General features: G+C 39.5%; 1 protein-coding gene across 2 annotated transcripts in view; it reads right to left on the bottom strand.

Moving 5' to 3' along the window:
- Positions 1-14,381, bottom strand: part of trip4 (thyroid hormone receptor interactor 4) — an 89,241-nt gene extending 74,860 nt beyond the window's left edge. For both annotated transcript variants that reach the window (XM_086293002.1, XM_086293011.1), the window contains exons 1-11: positions 14,182-14,381; positions 13,147-13,328; positions 12,903-13,033; positions 11,904-12,122; positions 11,736-11,814; positions 11,536-11,641; positions 11,163-11,378; positions 10,928-11,057; positions 10,547-10,740; positions 10,309-10,433; positions 9,632-9,723 (exon numbers count right to left, since the gene is read on the bottom strand). In XM_086293002.1, coding sequence (XP_086149128.1) covers positions 9,632-9,723; positions 10,309-10,433; positions 10,547-10,740; positions 10,928-11,057; positions 11,163-11,378; positions 11,536-11,641; positions 11,736-11,814; positions 11,904-12,122; positions 12,903-13,033; positions 13,147-13,328; positions 14,182-14,261 — 1,554 coding nt within the window. In that variant the 5' untranslated portion in view covers positions 14,262-14,381. The remainder of the gene's footprint in view (positions 1-9,631; positions 9,724-10,308; positions 10,434-10,546; positions 10,741-10,927; positions 11,058-11,162; positions 11,379-11,535; positions 11,642-11,735; positions 11,815-11,903; positions 12,123-12,902; positions 13,034-13,146; positions 13,329-14,181) is intronic.
- Between the last annotated feature and the right edge of the window lie 499 nt (positions 14,382-14,880).

Below are 14,880 nucleotides of genomic sequence, written 5' to 3'. Positions count from 1 at the left end.
AGATGTTATCTGTACTGTGACTGTGCTTTGTAAGGATGGCTGAACTGAGAAGCCAAATGGCAAACGGCAGAGGTTGGATCGACTGAAATGAGATCATCCCTACTTCATGCGATGAATATCATATCCACACTTAAGAGACAGTTTTAACAGACAGAGAAAGCCATTGTAAATTAACTCTGGGTAAGTACTGATTTGTTTTTACAATAAACAAATGCCCACCCCTACTTTCCATTTATCTCTTGTCACTACCAGGAAGTTGCCGAACAGACGTATTGCCCAGTGGAGTACAATTGAGTTTGTAATCAGTGACCCTGCAGCAGCAGAGAGTCTCACGCTCTCTGTCTCTCTGGTTCTCTCTTGAGAAGAGATACTTGTGTTAATACTGACGCTGGGTTGGGCTGGGCTGGATAAAGATCTTTTCTCAAGTGAACACACACACAGGCATGTGTGACATGAAGGAATTGCATAGACATGCCTGGGGAATGTTGGCAAAAACACTCAAACTCAGCTAGACATAATGAGAGAAGTAATGCCTGTTCTCACATTTGGATGTGAACAGGCATAAAGAATAATGATTAAACTGAGAGCTCTTCCGATTCCTGATAATATCGTAGCAGGGAAACATGGTCGCCCACTGACTTTGCACAAGTACTTACTGACTACAACACACAACCTTCATTCATTTTCCCATTCCAAAACAGAAAATTGGCACAGACACGGGCCTCATGAGGAGCGATTTTGGGGCATCAACAACAAACACCAGATGTGGAGTTGGGAGATAAATGTCAAACATATTGAGTCTATGCTTCATTAAAGCTTATTATGGGGGGTAAAGTTTGCCTGCGGCAATGGTAATAACAGATCACAACATCAACATCCACCGAGGTCTTGTTTTATGCAAACATTGTTTAACACAGTTGGTGCCATTATCAAAGAGAGTACAAACTGAGAGCCAGAACACTGCTTCATAAAGTAAAAACAAAAATGGTGTTTCTGTTCCAGCTGAGATTTCAAAACTGTTTGCAGAGCCAAAATGAGTGATTTGCAAATGCAACTTGTCAAAAATAGCAACAGTTATTTTATTTTATCTTTTAAACAACAGATTTCTGTCAAGTGACTGAATTTGACCTAGAACCTTGTTACACTCAAGGAGCCTCAAAGGTAAATGGACACTTGCCAGCCTGTGACACTGGAACTTGTGACTCTTCCCTTACTCTTCTAATACAAATTACCATATTTTTCAGACTTTAAGGCTTAAAATTCTTAAATTTTCTCAAAAATCGACGGTGCACCTTATAATCCAGGGCACCTTTATGTATGAATTCTGGTTGTGCTACCTGACCTTGAACCGATTTTATGTGGTACACAGTGTTCAAAAATCTGTCAAAAAATGTTTTAGTACGACTTTGGTAAGCTATGAAGCCGCACCGCTTGATGGATGGTCAGAGCATTACGGCTACCGTAGTCAGGAGCCTCGCGGAGTAACCCGGGTCCAAAACTCCGTCCAAAGTCAACACTGCGGCATCACTGAGAGTTAAAAACTGTCTAAATTCTTTCATCTTTAATAAAATGATCAGTGTTGCTGCTTTACCAGGTGTAACAATTAAGTTTAACATCCAGGCATCCATGAAAACAGAATTTATTACATTTAACAGAGTTAGAAGTTAGCAGGAAGTTAGCTCGCTAGTTTCCACCTAAACATGATGTACCATGTTCTGACTGAGAGATTTCTGAAGAAATTCAAACGTACAGCTCTGCTATCACTTCCAACATAAATGAAGACAGAAAACTAAACAGCAGTGACTTTTGTAGGGTTACTGAAGTTGGACTAGCTGGTATATAATGATGTGCTACGTAATCGCTAGCTACACAGCTATGTTAGCATAACAAACACAGTGAAGCTGGAGGATGAACGCTAACTTTTTTCCACTCTATAAAAGTTAACGTGAGGGTTCCCGATGGTTAAGGACAAATGCAATCGCATGACAGGATGCTGTAAACGGACCAAACTTCAGTCAGGAGAACAACTCAGATAATCCATCCACAATACGAGGTTAGTTATTAAAATACTGCAAAAACATGGGAATAGAGCAGCTGCGAGAGAATTCAACATTAATGAATCAATGGTATGGAAGTGGAGGAAGCAAGAAGAATGAGTTGAGTAAAGTTTGACTTATCTGACTGTTTTGTTTCGCTTAATGCGCCTTATGTATGAAAACAGACCCGTTCATCGACAGTGCACCTTATAATCTGGTGCGCCTTATGTAAATAGAGAAACTGGAGTTGATTCAAAGTGTCAGAAAGATCACTGAAAACAACTAAACTAATAAATAAGCATCTAATGAAGTCAAGAACACTCAAATTGTTAAGCAATCATTGTTAAACCATTAGACACCACGATGAATGGAAATACCAAGGGTTTACAACAAGGTCCAAACCACCAACTGCACTCAAGAACAAGAAGGTGAGATTAGACTGCCAGAAAAAACGTTTTTATACAGAAAAAACCAAGCTTAACCCGTGACAGTACGATCAGGAGGAAAAAATATGAAGGAAAGAAACAGCTTATGATCAAAAATATACACATCATCTGTCAAACATGGCAGAACCAATGTAAGGGCATGTGCATATATGACTGCTAGTGGAACCGAGTCACTAGTGTTTATCGATGATGCGACTGGTGATAGAAGCAGCAGGATGAATTGTGAAGTGTAAGGGCTATGCTCTCTGCTCAGATTCAGCCAGATGCTTCAAGACTGATCTAACAGAGCTTCACAGAGCAAACGAATAGTGACCCAAACCAAAAATTTGGATATTTTTCAATGGCTAAATCAGGGACCTGATCTCAACCCAACAGAGCTTGCTTTTCAGTTACTGAGGACAAAGTTGGTCACAGAGGATTTTCATTGATATATTAAAAACAACCATGTAATTAAGTACACCCTCACCATTTATATTCCAGGAGACTACAGTTTAGAAGCGACTAGGACTTCACTGATATTTTATCTCTTCAAAAAAGGGAAAAGACTGCTGTGGATTAGAAATATGTTGAAAAGCTCTGACTTAAAAGAGCAAAAACACATCACACCATTTTTAAAGAGAAAAGAAGGATTTGAACCTGTTTTGCATTCAAGACTTCAAGTAAGTTGATATTCAGTTACTCTCTTTGATTCTGACTTATTTTCATCAACGGTGCTGTCTTTCAAACCATCAAAAGGGAGCTGCGTGAAATATTTCTCGCATTGGCTTTATCATTGTTCCGAGTTCCTGTGATCAGCATACTGAGAGAGGAACAAGTCCTATTAAATGAGCAGAACAAAATAGAGAAGAAGCAGAGATAATAAATGGGTATTAACAGGCAGTTTCCCCAACAGTAGAAACTGTGTGACATTTAATTAAGTGGTCTGTGGACTGCAGTGAAATTCTAAACAGTGTATCAGGCCATTTCGAGTCTGGCAGATGGTTCTATGTATTTTTCATGCTGTGGAAAACCTGTGACTGAGGTTCGGTTGGTTGTCATCCAGTGCCTGGGGACCCAGAGCTGAATGCATTCTACACACCACTGCAGAATCACATGATGTCTGACCTCTCTGCCGTGGCAAACTGCCCAGCAAGGAACAGGGAGGAAGGGGAGGAATGTCAGCGTGTTAGTGTGTGACTGAGGTTGCACAGAAAGAGGCAGGGAGCAAAAGCAAGACCCAAAGATGCATGATTGAGTATGAGCTTGCATGTCTGTTTACTGAGCGTAAACTGAATTCTCTGCATCCACACACAACTTCACCGCACTGACCTGTAAAACATACTGTTAGAGAGGGAAAAATATGGATGGAATAATGCAGGGGGGAGGAGAGGAGGAAGAGAGGGAAGCAACCACTGCTAAGGATTCACACAATGTTACAGAGAAAAGGGGCATGAAAAAAAAAAACCAGCATTGCCTGACTTCCCTTCCTTTGGAATGCATCCAATATATCCTGTGAGTGTGAGTGTATGTGCGTGTGTGGCATGCTGGCAGGAAGGCTTTCAGCATATAAATATCACATTACCACACAAGGAAACGCAGGCATCAGTTTGAGCTTCCAGCAGGCCTAACAAGCACAGGAGCTCCACTCTGGAGGTCAGAGGCAGAGCTTACACAAATGGAATTCCACAGGAACCAGCACTTCTTTTAACAGATAAGTGGCTGTAGCCTTGCAGCTGTGTGATGTGGTATAAGCCTGGTTTCAGTTATCTCACATGTGCTAGTGTGCACAGATGTACCAAGCTGCAGTATATATAATATATATACTGAGCTAGAATAAGATTACATACACAATTCCACAAAAATAGGCTTGAAGCCACAGTGAAGAATAACTTAAAGCCTCGTTTTATTAACTGACCAATGCACAGCAGATTAGATTAGATGAGATTAAGGTAGCGGGAAAGGCAGACATAGAACAACGCTCAGCTATTTTGGCAGTATGAGTCTGCGATCAGTAAAATCTGAACTGTGAAGCATCTGACTCAGCAACCCATGTTCAGTAAAAGGGGGAAAAAGATGTACTGCAGTATATTCAGAGAGACACCTGATCGTCTTAAACTCAGCAGGTCTGCAGCAGGACAAATACCCCAACCATACCACAGCGAGGGCCATAAAGAATTATCAGTGACAAGAAGACCGAGGAGTCCTGCAACAGATGGTATGGTTCCCACAGAGCCCTGATCTCATCAACACTGAGTCAGTCTGGGATTACATGAAGAAGCCAAAGGCACTGAGGCAGCCTAAATCCTCCGGAGAACTAAGATGCTGGGAAGAACCTGCTAGTCAAAAAGTGCTCACACCACGTTCCGACTTTAGATTTGTTTTTGTGTCATATGTGTCATGCTGAGTGGGTTATTCCAGAATTACTTAATTTTGTATGTGCTTTTTTTTTTTTTATTACTGTTAATTATTGCGGTATAATGGCTCTTTGACTTTCTCACTAGTGTTCAGATGCAAACAATAAATATATGCATATGCCGCTGTTGTCAACTAAACATATATGCTGATGGTATACTATAACATATATATCTATTCATGCAGCAGATGAACACCATAAGAAAATCCTTTTATATTCTTGCTTTTTATATAAAATCTTCTTATCTTTACATGCTATGCTGTAAATAAGAGTTTCACCTGAGTTAGCACTCACTTCAGTGCTTGCATTTCCTTTTAAAACCCAAATGTAAGTTTTGACTCAGTATGTCGGCAAAGTATCGTTAACTTCTAACATTAATATTTGCTTTATTCTAGTAATGAAAGCGTGACAGTGAGCATGCTCAAGATCAATACCCTAAAAGTGAAGCTAACTGAAATTCAGCCACCATCCTGATTATTTTAACTTGTGTTATTCCTGCTGTGACACATCAAAGCCTGTTCTTGTCTAACAACAAAAATAAATAAATCATTCGTGAAATAAAGGTACATTTCTTTGCTCTTAAAGTGGAATTAATGACAAAAGAAAAAACAAAACAAAAACTTTAACAGTTGGTTTCGAGTCATGTCACGAATATGCATTTAACTGATAGGTACGTGAGCTGGGAAATGTGTTACATACCAGCCGTTAACAGTTCTGAGGTCAAAAACATTTGCTTATCTGAGATACCACAGTAATCCATTACTGTGCAAAAAAAGAATGATGCAACTTACAGATTACTATGTTAATATTTTATCATCAGGAAATGTGTAGGGCTCTTTGTTCAGATAATACATGTACAAACCTCCCTCACACACATTGCCCACTTTGACTTCTTGTCCTCTTAGTCATATCATATGAATGAAGACCTTTTTTTTGTATTCACTAAGACATGTATCTCTGCAGCTGGTGATCTGGTCTTTGAAACAGGGTAACAAATCAGACCTTAAATGAGAGTGTGGATTGATCCAATCAATTTTTTCACTGCAGGAGTAAGTAGATGTGTGATTCAAGCTCTGCATGGGGTCTGATGTGCCTTTGTCTGTGCTAGAAGCTTTCGTGGAGATAGAGAACACATATGTGGATGTGTTGTAAAAAAAAAAAAAAAAAAAGGGAAAAAAGAAAAGAGAAATTCCTTTTGACTTAAAGCAGCTTTACTCAACATAAAGAATCTGTAACATTTTTACCACCTATAAAGCTGCTCAGATTGGCTGCACCTCTCTGTTGATGCTTAATTATCTCACTTAGCCTTTTGCAGCAAAAACATTCCCATTTTCAATCTGTAACATACCCATCTCTATCCCAACCCCCCTCTGCAGCAGGCAGGTCAGGCATACATCTCCACCCATTGCTGAGTGAGCACTGGGGGGTAGGAGTGGAGAGACAGAATACAGATCATAATGGCTGGCCAATTATCAGTACTAAGGGGGGGATGGGAAGCTGGGAGGAGTGAGAGATTACAGGGAGAACGGATCAATACACCAGTCAGTTTCTAATGAGGGAAAGAATTGGTCCAAGTCAAGCAGATGGAAATCCTGCTCTGCCTGAGGTGGTCTTTCTGCACTGTCTGTCAGCAGGGTTTCCGGGTTTTGGTGTTGTGCAATAGCGCCCCAACAGAGGAACGAGTGCAATGACACAGAATCGTCGATCAGTGACATTTAAGCACACAGAAAGGCACTCCAGAGGGTCATCAACATGGCCCAAAAAATCATTGGACATCCTCTTCCCTCCCTGAAGGACCTGTACAGCACTCGCTGTCTCAAGAGGGCACGCAGCATCCTACGGGACTGCACACACCCAGGACACCGGGTGTTTAAGCTGCTGCCGTCTGGCAGGAGGTTCAGGCTGCTGAGGTCCCGAACAAATAGACTCAAGGACAGCTTTTACAACAGGGCAATAGCCCTGATCAATGTAAATAGCTGACCTGACTGGATACCTCCCTGGACTTTTTAGGGGGAGGTAACAATGTTTAAAACAATAACAATAATATTTATATTTATAACAAGGTGCAATAATAATTAATGTGCAATAATAACAGTGTGCAATACACATACACTTATTCTTCTTTTTTATACTAAGTTAATATACTGTGTTGTGTTGTTTGTTACGTTGTGATGTGTCATATCGTGTCGTGTTGTGTTATATGTAGTGCCGACGTAGGACAGTTTTTCCAATTTCATTGTACTACTGTACTATGTATGACTGTGCAATGACAATAAAGAGTTATCTTATCTTATCTTATCTTAAGAGAAATAAAGACTCCTGTGCTAAATAAAATAAAAACATTTTTTTCCATTTCTGTGAGTCAGTAGTGTTTCTCTCATGCTCTCCTGATCTTCCCACATTCCACTTTCCCTGAATATTTCATACATCATGAAGAGACAGATTTAGAAGAGCCTGAAGAATAATGGCTGTCTGTCCTTCACCACCCCCCTTTTAACCACCCACAGCTGCCAGCACAGGACAGTAAATCCTACACCTCACCCACTCTCCCAACCCAGCAGTGCAGCTATGTGCTACTATACACTAGCACAACATGCCCTCTTCTACTTACACAAAAGGAATCAAGATTCAAACGCTAAACCATTAATGGCTTTTCCTTTTTTCCAAAATGTCGACTCCAATAGGCAAAAGCTAACAGTTCAGCACCATCATTAGGCATTTGGTGCTGTTATTCTTTTCTATTCTTTTCTAGTTGGTTCACTTTTTTTCTACATGTGTCTTGCTTTCTTTTTTTCTGAGGGGCCTTGTGTGAGGTGGGGGTGTTATTTATGGCTGCTCTGTGCAAGTGGTCACACATACACACACACACATACACACACCCTTTCACAGGATGAAAGGGCAGCCACACTGCCTGCAAACATGATTTTACAGCCCTGGGTGGAATGAGTGGTGGAGGAGAGAATGAGGACAGAGTACAAAAGGGGAAAGCCCTTAGATTTACAGGTCCCAGCAGTCAGAATGCAACCATGAAACAGGACACATTTTTAAGGCTATTTTTTTCTTTCAACCAAAAACACAGCTTCTCAGAAAAAAACAAAACAACAACTGCCTTTATGCAGGGAGATACTGTGTGTGTATGCAGAGATGTGCAGAAATACAACAACCCACAAGCAGATTATTGCCTTTTCTGTGTGTATGAGTCTTTTTTTTAAGACTGTGCAGTTTCCAAATGTGATCTGCTTTTGTTTATCACTAAAGATGGCAGAAGATCATGTATGCACACGTGCAAGAGGTTTTGCAGCTTTGCTGGGTGAGAGCATGTTTATGCAATGTGTAGAATTTGACGAATTCCCCCACTTAAATAGTTCAACAAGACTATTCTACATGGATGCGAGTGTATCCGTGTGTTACGATATATATATGGAGTATACCAGGTAGAGGTGTAGAGTACAGAATAAAAAGTAACTAATGTAATCAAATAAGGCATGTACCTAAAGATGGAAATTTAAAGGAAAAAACACAACGTTCCTTGGTGAAGTGTTATAATAACATATAATACACACATTTAATAGTCTCTAAAAGAATGATTTGAGACGAGCAGTGTCTTGCAAAGCCGGGGGCAAAACAGCCAAATGAAGATGGCAATGCAATTAAGTTTAAATGTGTTCCATTCACAGCAAATGGGGAGAGCCACTCTGTTTCCACATAATGCTGTAATGGAAAGTAGGGTGCATTTTCCAGCTTATATCTGGTAACACTGCAATTAATTCAACTGATTTAGGTGCAAAAGCTCAAGTAAACAGTTTATTAGTCCTACAAGGCAACAGTGACCATGGCACTAATGGAGCAGCAGCATTATTTGCTACATCACATGTTCGCAGTCACTCTAACAGTGTGAGCTAAGAGGGGTGGGGATTTCATTTCAAGTAGAATCGCTTTCTCCTGTGAACATATCTGAAATACACACAAAGACTGGTACCACTGTAAAATGTACATACCACCACTCTGGTGGGAGGTATTTTGGTGTAACGAGAGCTTGTATTTGGTTTCTGTGGTGGATACTGCCCCTAGTGTAACACTGTAAACTGGCAGGGAGGTGTTGTGAAAAGGGTGGAGTCTGCTCTCTGCTGACAGAAAGTGGCACTGCACCAAATTACTCACAATTACACAGAACAGCCAACTACACAGTCACTAAACAGTACTGACATACTAGGACTAGAGCTTGAGATCATACTTATTACTCAAAATTATCCACTGGGCATTTCAAACACAATGAGAAGTCTCAATGTTTTTACAACCACTACTGTTTTTTGCTATAACTGAAACTGAGTCATTATTTAACAGAGTTCTGAATGAAAAGACTTATTACAAAACTTTGTCTCTAACTTAATACAAGTTAAGTGTTTGATGCGTCACTTTAACACTGTCTCCAAGGCTCACATGGACAAATACATAAACCCTATATATGGCCTTTTTCATGTACAAACCCAGAATTTATTGACATTTTCTCAAGTGAATTAATTTATACTTAAAATGTACAACTACTTTAGATCACAACGAAGCACAAATGATGACAGGAAGGCTGTCATCTTTAATCCAGTTGCAGACATTTCATGTTTCTGTGAACCCACGACTGACTTCAAACAGAACCCATAATACCAATCGGTCATAAGGAAAACGTTAAGAGTAGTGAAACCTGAGAGTTTCACTTTTTGGTTGGTTTTTTTTTTGGTTGTAAAAGTACATCTTTCACTAACCTGTTCCCTGAATTGCTGCTGAGATAGACAGTCAGTCACATTAACGCAGCCCAGCAAGCAGCCAGTGGGATAGTCTTTAGGAAACATGGGCCCTGTGGAGATAAGACCAGGATCACTCAATCAACAATGTGTGGAATTAAAAGCAATCAGTATCACTTTATGACAGCAACATGACAGAGCCCAGTTTAGCATTAATATTACTTGTATCAGCGCTAAATTATGATACCATTATGACATGTTATTAACAGCATTTTATCATGCCCATGAAAAGAAAGTTGTGCTTGTTAGCAAATTTAAACAAATATACTTTTCTGCTAGAAATACTTTACTGTGTGCAATAAAAAAGTTTATTAAATATGCCCTAAAGACACTATGTCCTTTCACAGCTTTCACAGAGAAAGGCCAAAGCTTGGCAATAAGATCCAAAGGGGCTATTACAAAACCTAGCGCTAATGTTGTTACAACAGCCTTTAAGAGGGCCCACACAAAGCTACTGGGGGCATTTTTAACATAAATATTTCTATATAATTTTTTCCTGAGCCAAGGAAAGCATTACCCATGCATTATATTTTGTAGCAGCTTTTTTTCTATCTTCAGCAGCACCATATTTAAATCTGTTTAAACCAGAAATACATTTTTAGTATTCACAATATGATTCCTTTGTACAGCATCTGCACCTTTTTTATAAATGTGGCGATACATAGCTTCCACCTCTGCGATTTCTTGAGGGGTGGGCTTCTTTGCTGCAGCTGCAATCCAAAGTCGCCCACGGTGTGACGTGTACCACGTTCGTCCTTCTACCCTGCATACACGCATAAAATGTCACATATTACAACACTTTGCCAAAACCCAAGTGTCTATAGGAGTTTATCATATATACAACACACACACACACACACACTGCACAGTCCTTACCTCTTGATGCCCTTTACCAGTAGCGAGGCCCACGGTTGGTGCATGCTGAGGCACCAGCCGCCATCGGACATCTCCTGCAGCTCTTTGTCTTGGAGCCTCAACCGGTGTCGTTCTTCTCTTCCCTTGTCCTCCATTGCACTCTTTCCCTTCTCCATTGGTTTCTTGTGGCTTTCACTCCCTCCAACATCAACCCACTGAAATAGGCATTCGTTAGAAACATCAGTAGAGTCTGTTTCAATGCTCACTGTTTTGTGATGGGTTAAAGTGCAGAGCAAACTCAAGGGATTTGACTGATATTTCATTTGAATTTATAAAATAATACAAATGACTAAAGAAGAATGATTAAAGAAGAAATGCCACGTTCAGAATGGATCAAGTTACCTCTGGCGCAGATTGCATTATGTTGGGATTCACCAGATCTCTGAGGCCCTGCCGTCCACCCTTTCTTTCAGAATACATTGGTGATTTGGACACCGATTCATTGCTCATTGCCTTGAGGGTCTCATCCAACCTGCAAATTATTGGAAACATTTCAGAAAGTCTGGCTGTTTAACACAACCACATAACATAAATCTGGAATTGCTGTTGTGATTCAGGTGCTGTCAGATTATCTTACTTGTTGTAATACTCATTCAGGTTGTTTCCCTCTTCAATTACTTGTCTACCAGCAAAGTCAAGTGTGATCTTCCTGTCTTTGCGAGAGGCATGGCGAAGCTCTCTCAGCTCCTCTTCCTTTTTCTTCAGTTTCTCTCGCTCATTGGGTGACAACCACTGATTGGATTCAGTGGCAAAGTAATCAGACTCGTCATCCAGAACCTGTGTTCTTCTGATACTGGGGTTAAAGGGAGGCAGTGAAGTGTTATTACCAACTTTCATCACTATCTTCAACAGCAATCAAAATGTCCTGTTAAAGTGTAAACACTGCACACAGAGCAGTAAACCTATCCATTCTTGTAAAGCTCTTTTCTTAACTGTGTGTTTTATGATACCTATTTCTGTCATATTCCAGCAGTTTGTCTTTGTGCTGAATTGCTTTCTCCAGCCCAGCCTTCATCGTGGCCTCTTGGTGTGAGAGATATTCTCTTTCTCCGAAGTCTGTCACCAAAATAAAAACAAACTCACAGTATCAAACCAGTTGATCTTTTCAAAGAGTTTCTTTTCATAAGTCCTGACTACTTAAGACCCTCACCGCCCATGAGCTTCTTTCTTAGTTTCTGGCTTTTGTTGGAGTCTCGTTGGAGGATCTCCTGTTCTTCTTTTGTGCAGACCTTAATCAGAAAACACTTTTAGCACAAGAAGAATGACAAAAAAAGCCCCAAAACAACAACGCAATCTAAGGACTTAAAGTGATATGTACCAGGCTGCCACAGAAGAAACAGGGTCCTGAGCCCTCTTGCTCACACACAATACGGCCACAGGTGATGCAGTTGTTAATAAGCTTGTGCTTTTGGGCAAGGCATTCACAAGCATGCCGACCTGGGAGTAACACAGCCAGCCTGTCCTGACCCTCTTTAGCGTAGAGATTGACAAACTTTGTTTTCTTCTTTGATGATGATGTATTACTATTTTCCTGGGCCTGAAGAACAATTGAATGAAGAGAAGTAGAAAGGAAGACATCTGTTTAACAAATGAACACAACAATAAAAATGGCACAGGACATGTACAAATAAACATGATATTGATATCAGTTACAAGTTTGGATCCCGCTTTTTTTTTTTTTTTTTTAAGGATTCTTTATTATTTTTATTCTTTTTTGTATCAGAACGCAGAAATATCACCTGAATATATGAAGAGAAAACAAAGTTTACTTTAAATTATTCAAAGCAGGATTTGGGATGCCATAAGCGAGATTCTATCAACAGGCCATAAAAAGATAAAAATGATTAAACATTAAGAAGCATGTCTGTGACTCAGCCCTTCATGACTGAATAGCAAAAGCAAAATCCACTACTTTAAACAACAAGAAACAGAGTTACAAGTAATTTTAGAAGTCTGCTCATTACTGAACTGGATATTACACCAGTGGAAATCCGTCCGTTGCTTTGATGAATGCAGTTTTATGTCTTTGTTAGATATGGATATTGTGAAAGGCTGTGAATGCACTGAATTGACACACCATCCCATCTGACTACCATATTAAGTTACTTCACAGGTTTGATGTCCATATTGTTCTACAATGTAAAAAATATTTTTTTTTAAATTAAAATAAAACAAAAGAAAGAAGAAAATCACACACTGATGAGTAGGCATGTCCAAACGTCTGACTGGTATTTTATAAGTTCTGTCAATTTGGTAACAAATTATCTCCATAAAGCAGGTGAGAAGACAACAAAAGTGTGGCATTATTTGTACTCACCCTCATCAGATCAATGGGGGTTTTTACAGCTTCTGGCACAGGTTCTGCTTGGCTCACGGTCATCACCTCCTGTTTGTTGCGTCCTTTTCGTTTAGATTTCTTCTGGGTATCTCGGGTCATATCTTGTGCATCTAAAATATTTTTAAAAATTACCTTCATCAACGTTGTTTCAGAGCAACTGAGGCGTTTTTTTTTTACTGTAGTTCCTTTTATGTAGTCTATCTGAATGAAATTTGTTTCTTACCTGGTGATGAAACAGATTCTTTGAGAATGAAAAGACCTGTGGTATCTGCTGCCTGTCTTTGAGTCTTCTTCCATCTGCTGAGGAGCTCGTTAATGAACTGCCCCTTTTCCCCATCTGTACCCTGGAGGAGGTCTCCCACATATTCCTCAATCTCTTCAGCCTTCTCGATTGATAGAATATATCTTGGAAATACAACACCACAACTTCATTTATTGACGTTTCTATACAAATTCATTGCCTAACATTTTAAAAGACCAGAAATAGCGACGAACTGTCATTTAATTATCAATTACTTTTAAAATATGTGTCTTTCAGTAATTTTAGAAGTATGCTAATATATCAGGAGCTTAGGTATAAAAAAAAAGCATTTGTACGAATGTGTGTGTGGTTGGGTGAACGAAACTTGTAGTAATATATACTGTAGCTATATAAATACCAGTCCATTTACCATATTAGTCCACGAAAAGCTTTTCATATATAATTGGTTAAAGTTGCTTATTTTAGGGTACACGTTTATGCAGTTCTTCATCTCTGTCTTTATGATAAACTATCAGCTTTCAGGCTGTTGATCTGATGGGTGGACTCTAACTTTGCTTGGTTTAGTGTCCATATCATTTGCTTATTACCTGCCAAATGAAAAACGTTATGATTTCTCAACAGAAAACTATGTTCACTGTTTCGCTTACATACACTAACCATGTAAACCACGTAAACCATGTGTGTAGATTTTTAATAGTTAAAACAAATAAAAATACATAAAGACACAAAGTCCCACTCGACACTTGTCATGTAGAAAAAGGTTTAATCTGACTTTTTAGCCAAAACAGCTTGTTCACGGTGAGCCACTAAATAGTCAATACACTGGCATACAGCTGTAGTGTCACAATTAATTAGCTGTATCAAAAACGACAACGACACGTCATATACATACATAAGTACACCATAGCGCAGCCTAGCTTACTAGTTAGCTGATCTGCAGATGCTACAATTAGCCAGACGGCAGACAGTAATAACAGGCAGGTAAAATTTTCTTACTGGACGATTTCTTCACCCGCCTCCAATCCAAACTTGTGATGTAACTGTTCCACACACCACTGCAACAACTGCTCCGACATTTTTACCAGATGACAGGCTCCACACCTTCAAGTTTAAATCAAAGAGACCGGCGTGTCAAGCACAAACTTATAGCATAAACGTGTTTCCAGTCGGCGAAAAAAACAAATGCGCACATAACATTGGCGTTTACCGGGAGTACGTGGCAGAATCCCGTCCTGAAACAACTTATGCTGTGGTGTAAAGGTTCCACCTGACCAAACAGAAAAGTAAAATAAAGAAAGAGGGGGAAAAACACTTGTGTAAAATCATCTGTCTTTAATTGTAACTTTCTTTAATTATACGCGGGTGTTAGTGAAACTAAACACTCCTTTATCAGTGAAATACGGATTGGTTGCACTTTTGAGTTCAATCACTAGATGGCAGGTTTGCAGTAACTTTAAATACACAAGCTTTAGCTGTTGCTTAAATCGACAGGTTCCACCGAATAGGCTCATACCTGGCATAGGTTATTATCGTACATGAGCCAATCAAGGTTATGCCTGAAGTGACTGTATTATTAGTAAAACAAGTATATAACAAGACTATAAAGTATAGTCATCACCAGTCTGGTTTCAATGACTCCAAATAAAACAGAGATGTAATTAAGATTTTTATTCACTGTTATTACAGTTTATCAGT

The sequence above is a fragment of the Aulonocara sp. 'chitande type north' Nkhata Bay genome, linkage group LG1 (assembly GCF_057382095.1).
Source record: "Aulonocara sp. 'chitande type north' Nkhata Bay isolate Kocher_YH1m ecotype deep benthic linkage group LG1, A_spYH_male_GT1.1, whole genome shotgun sequence".
Taxonomy (NCBI): Eukaryota; Metazoa; Chordata; class Actinopteri; order Cichliformes; family Cichlidae; genus Aulonocara; species Aulonocara sp. 'chitande type north' Nkhata Bay.
The sequence above is the reverse complement of the archived record's forward strand: the minus strand, read 5'-3'. Positions and strand labels throughout refer to the sequence as shown.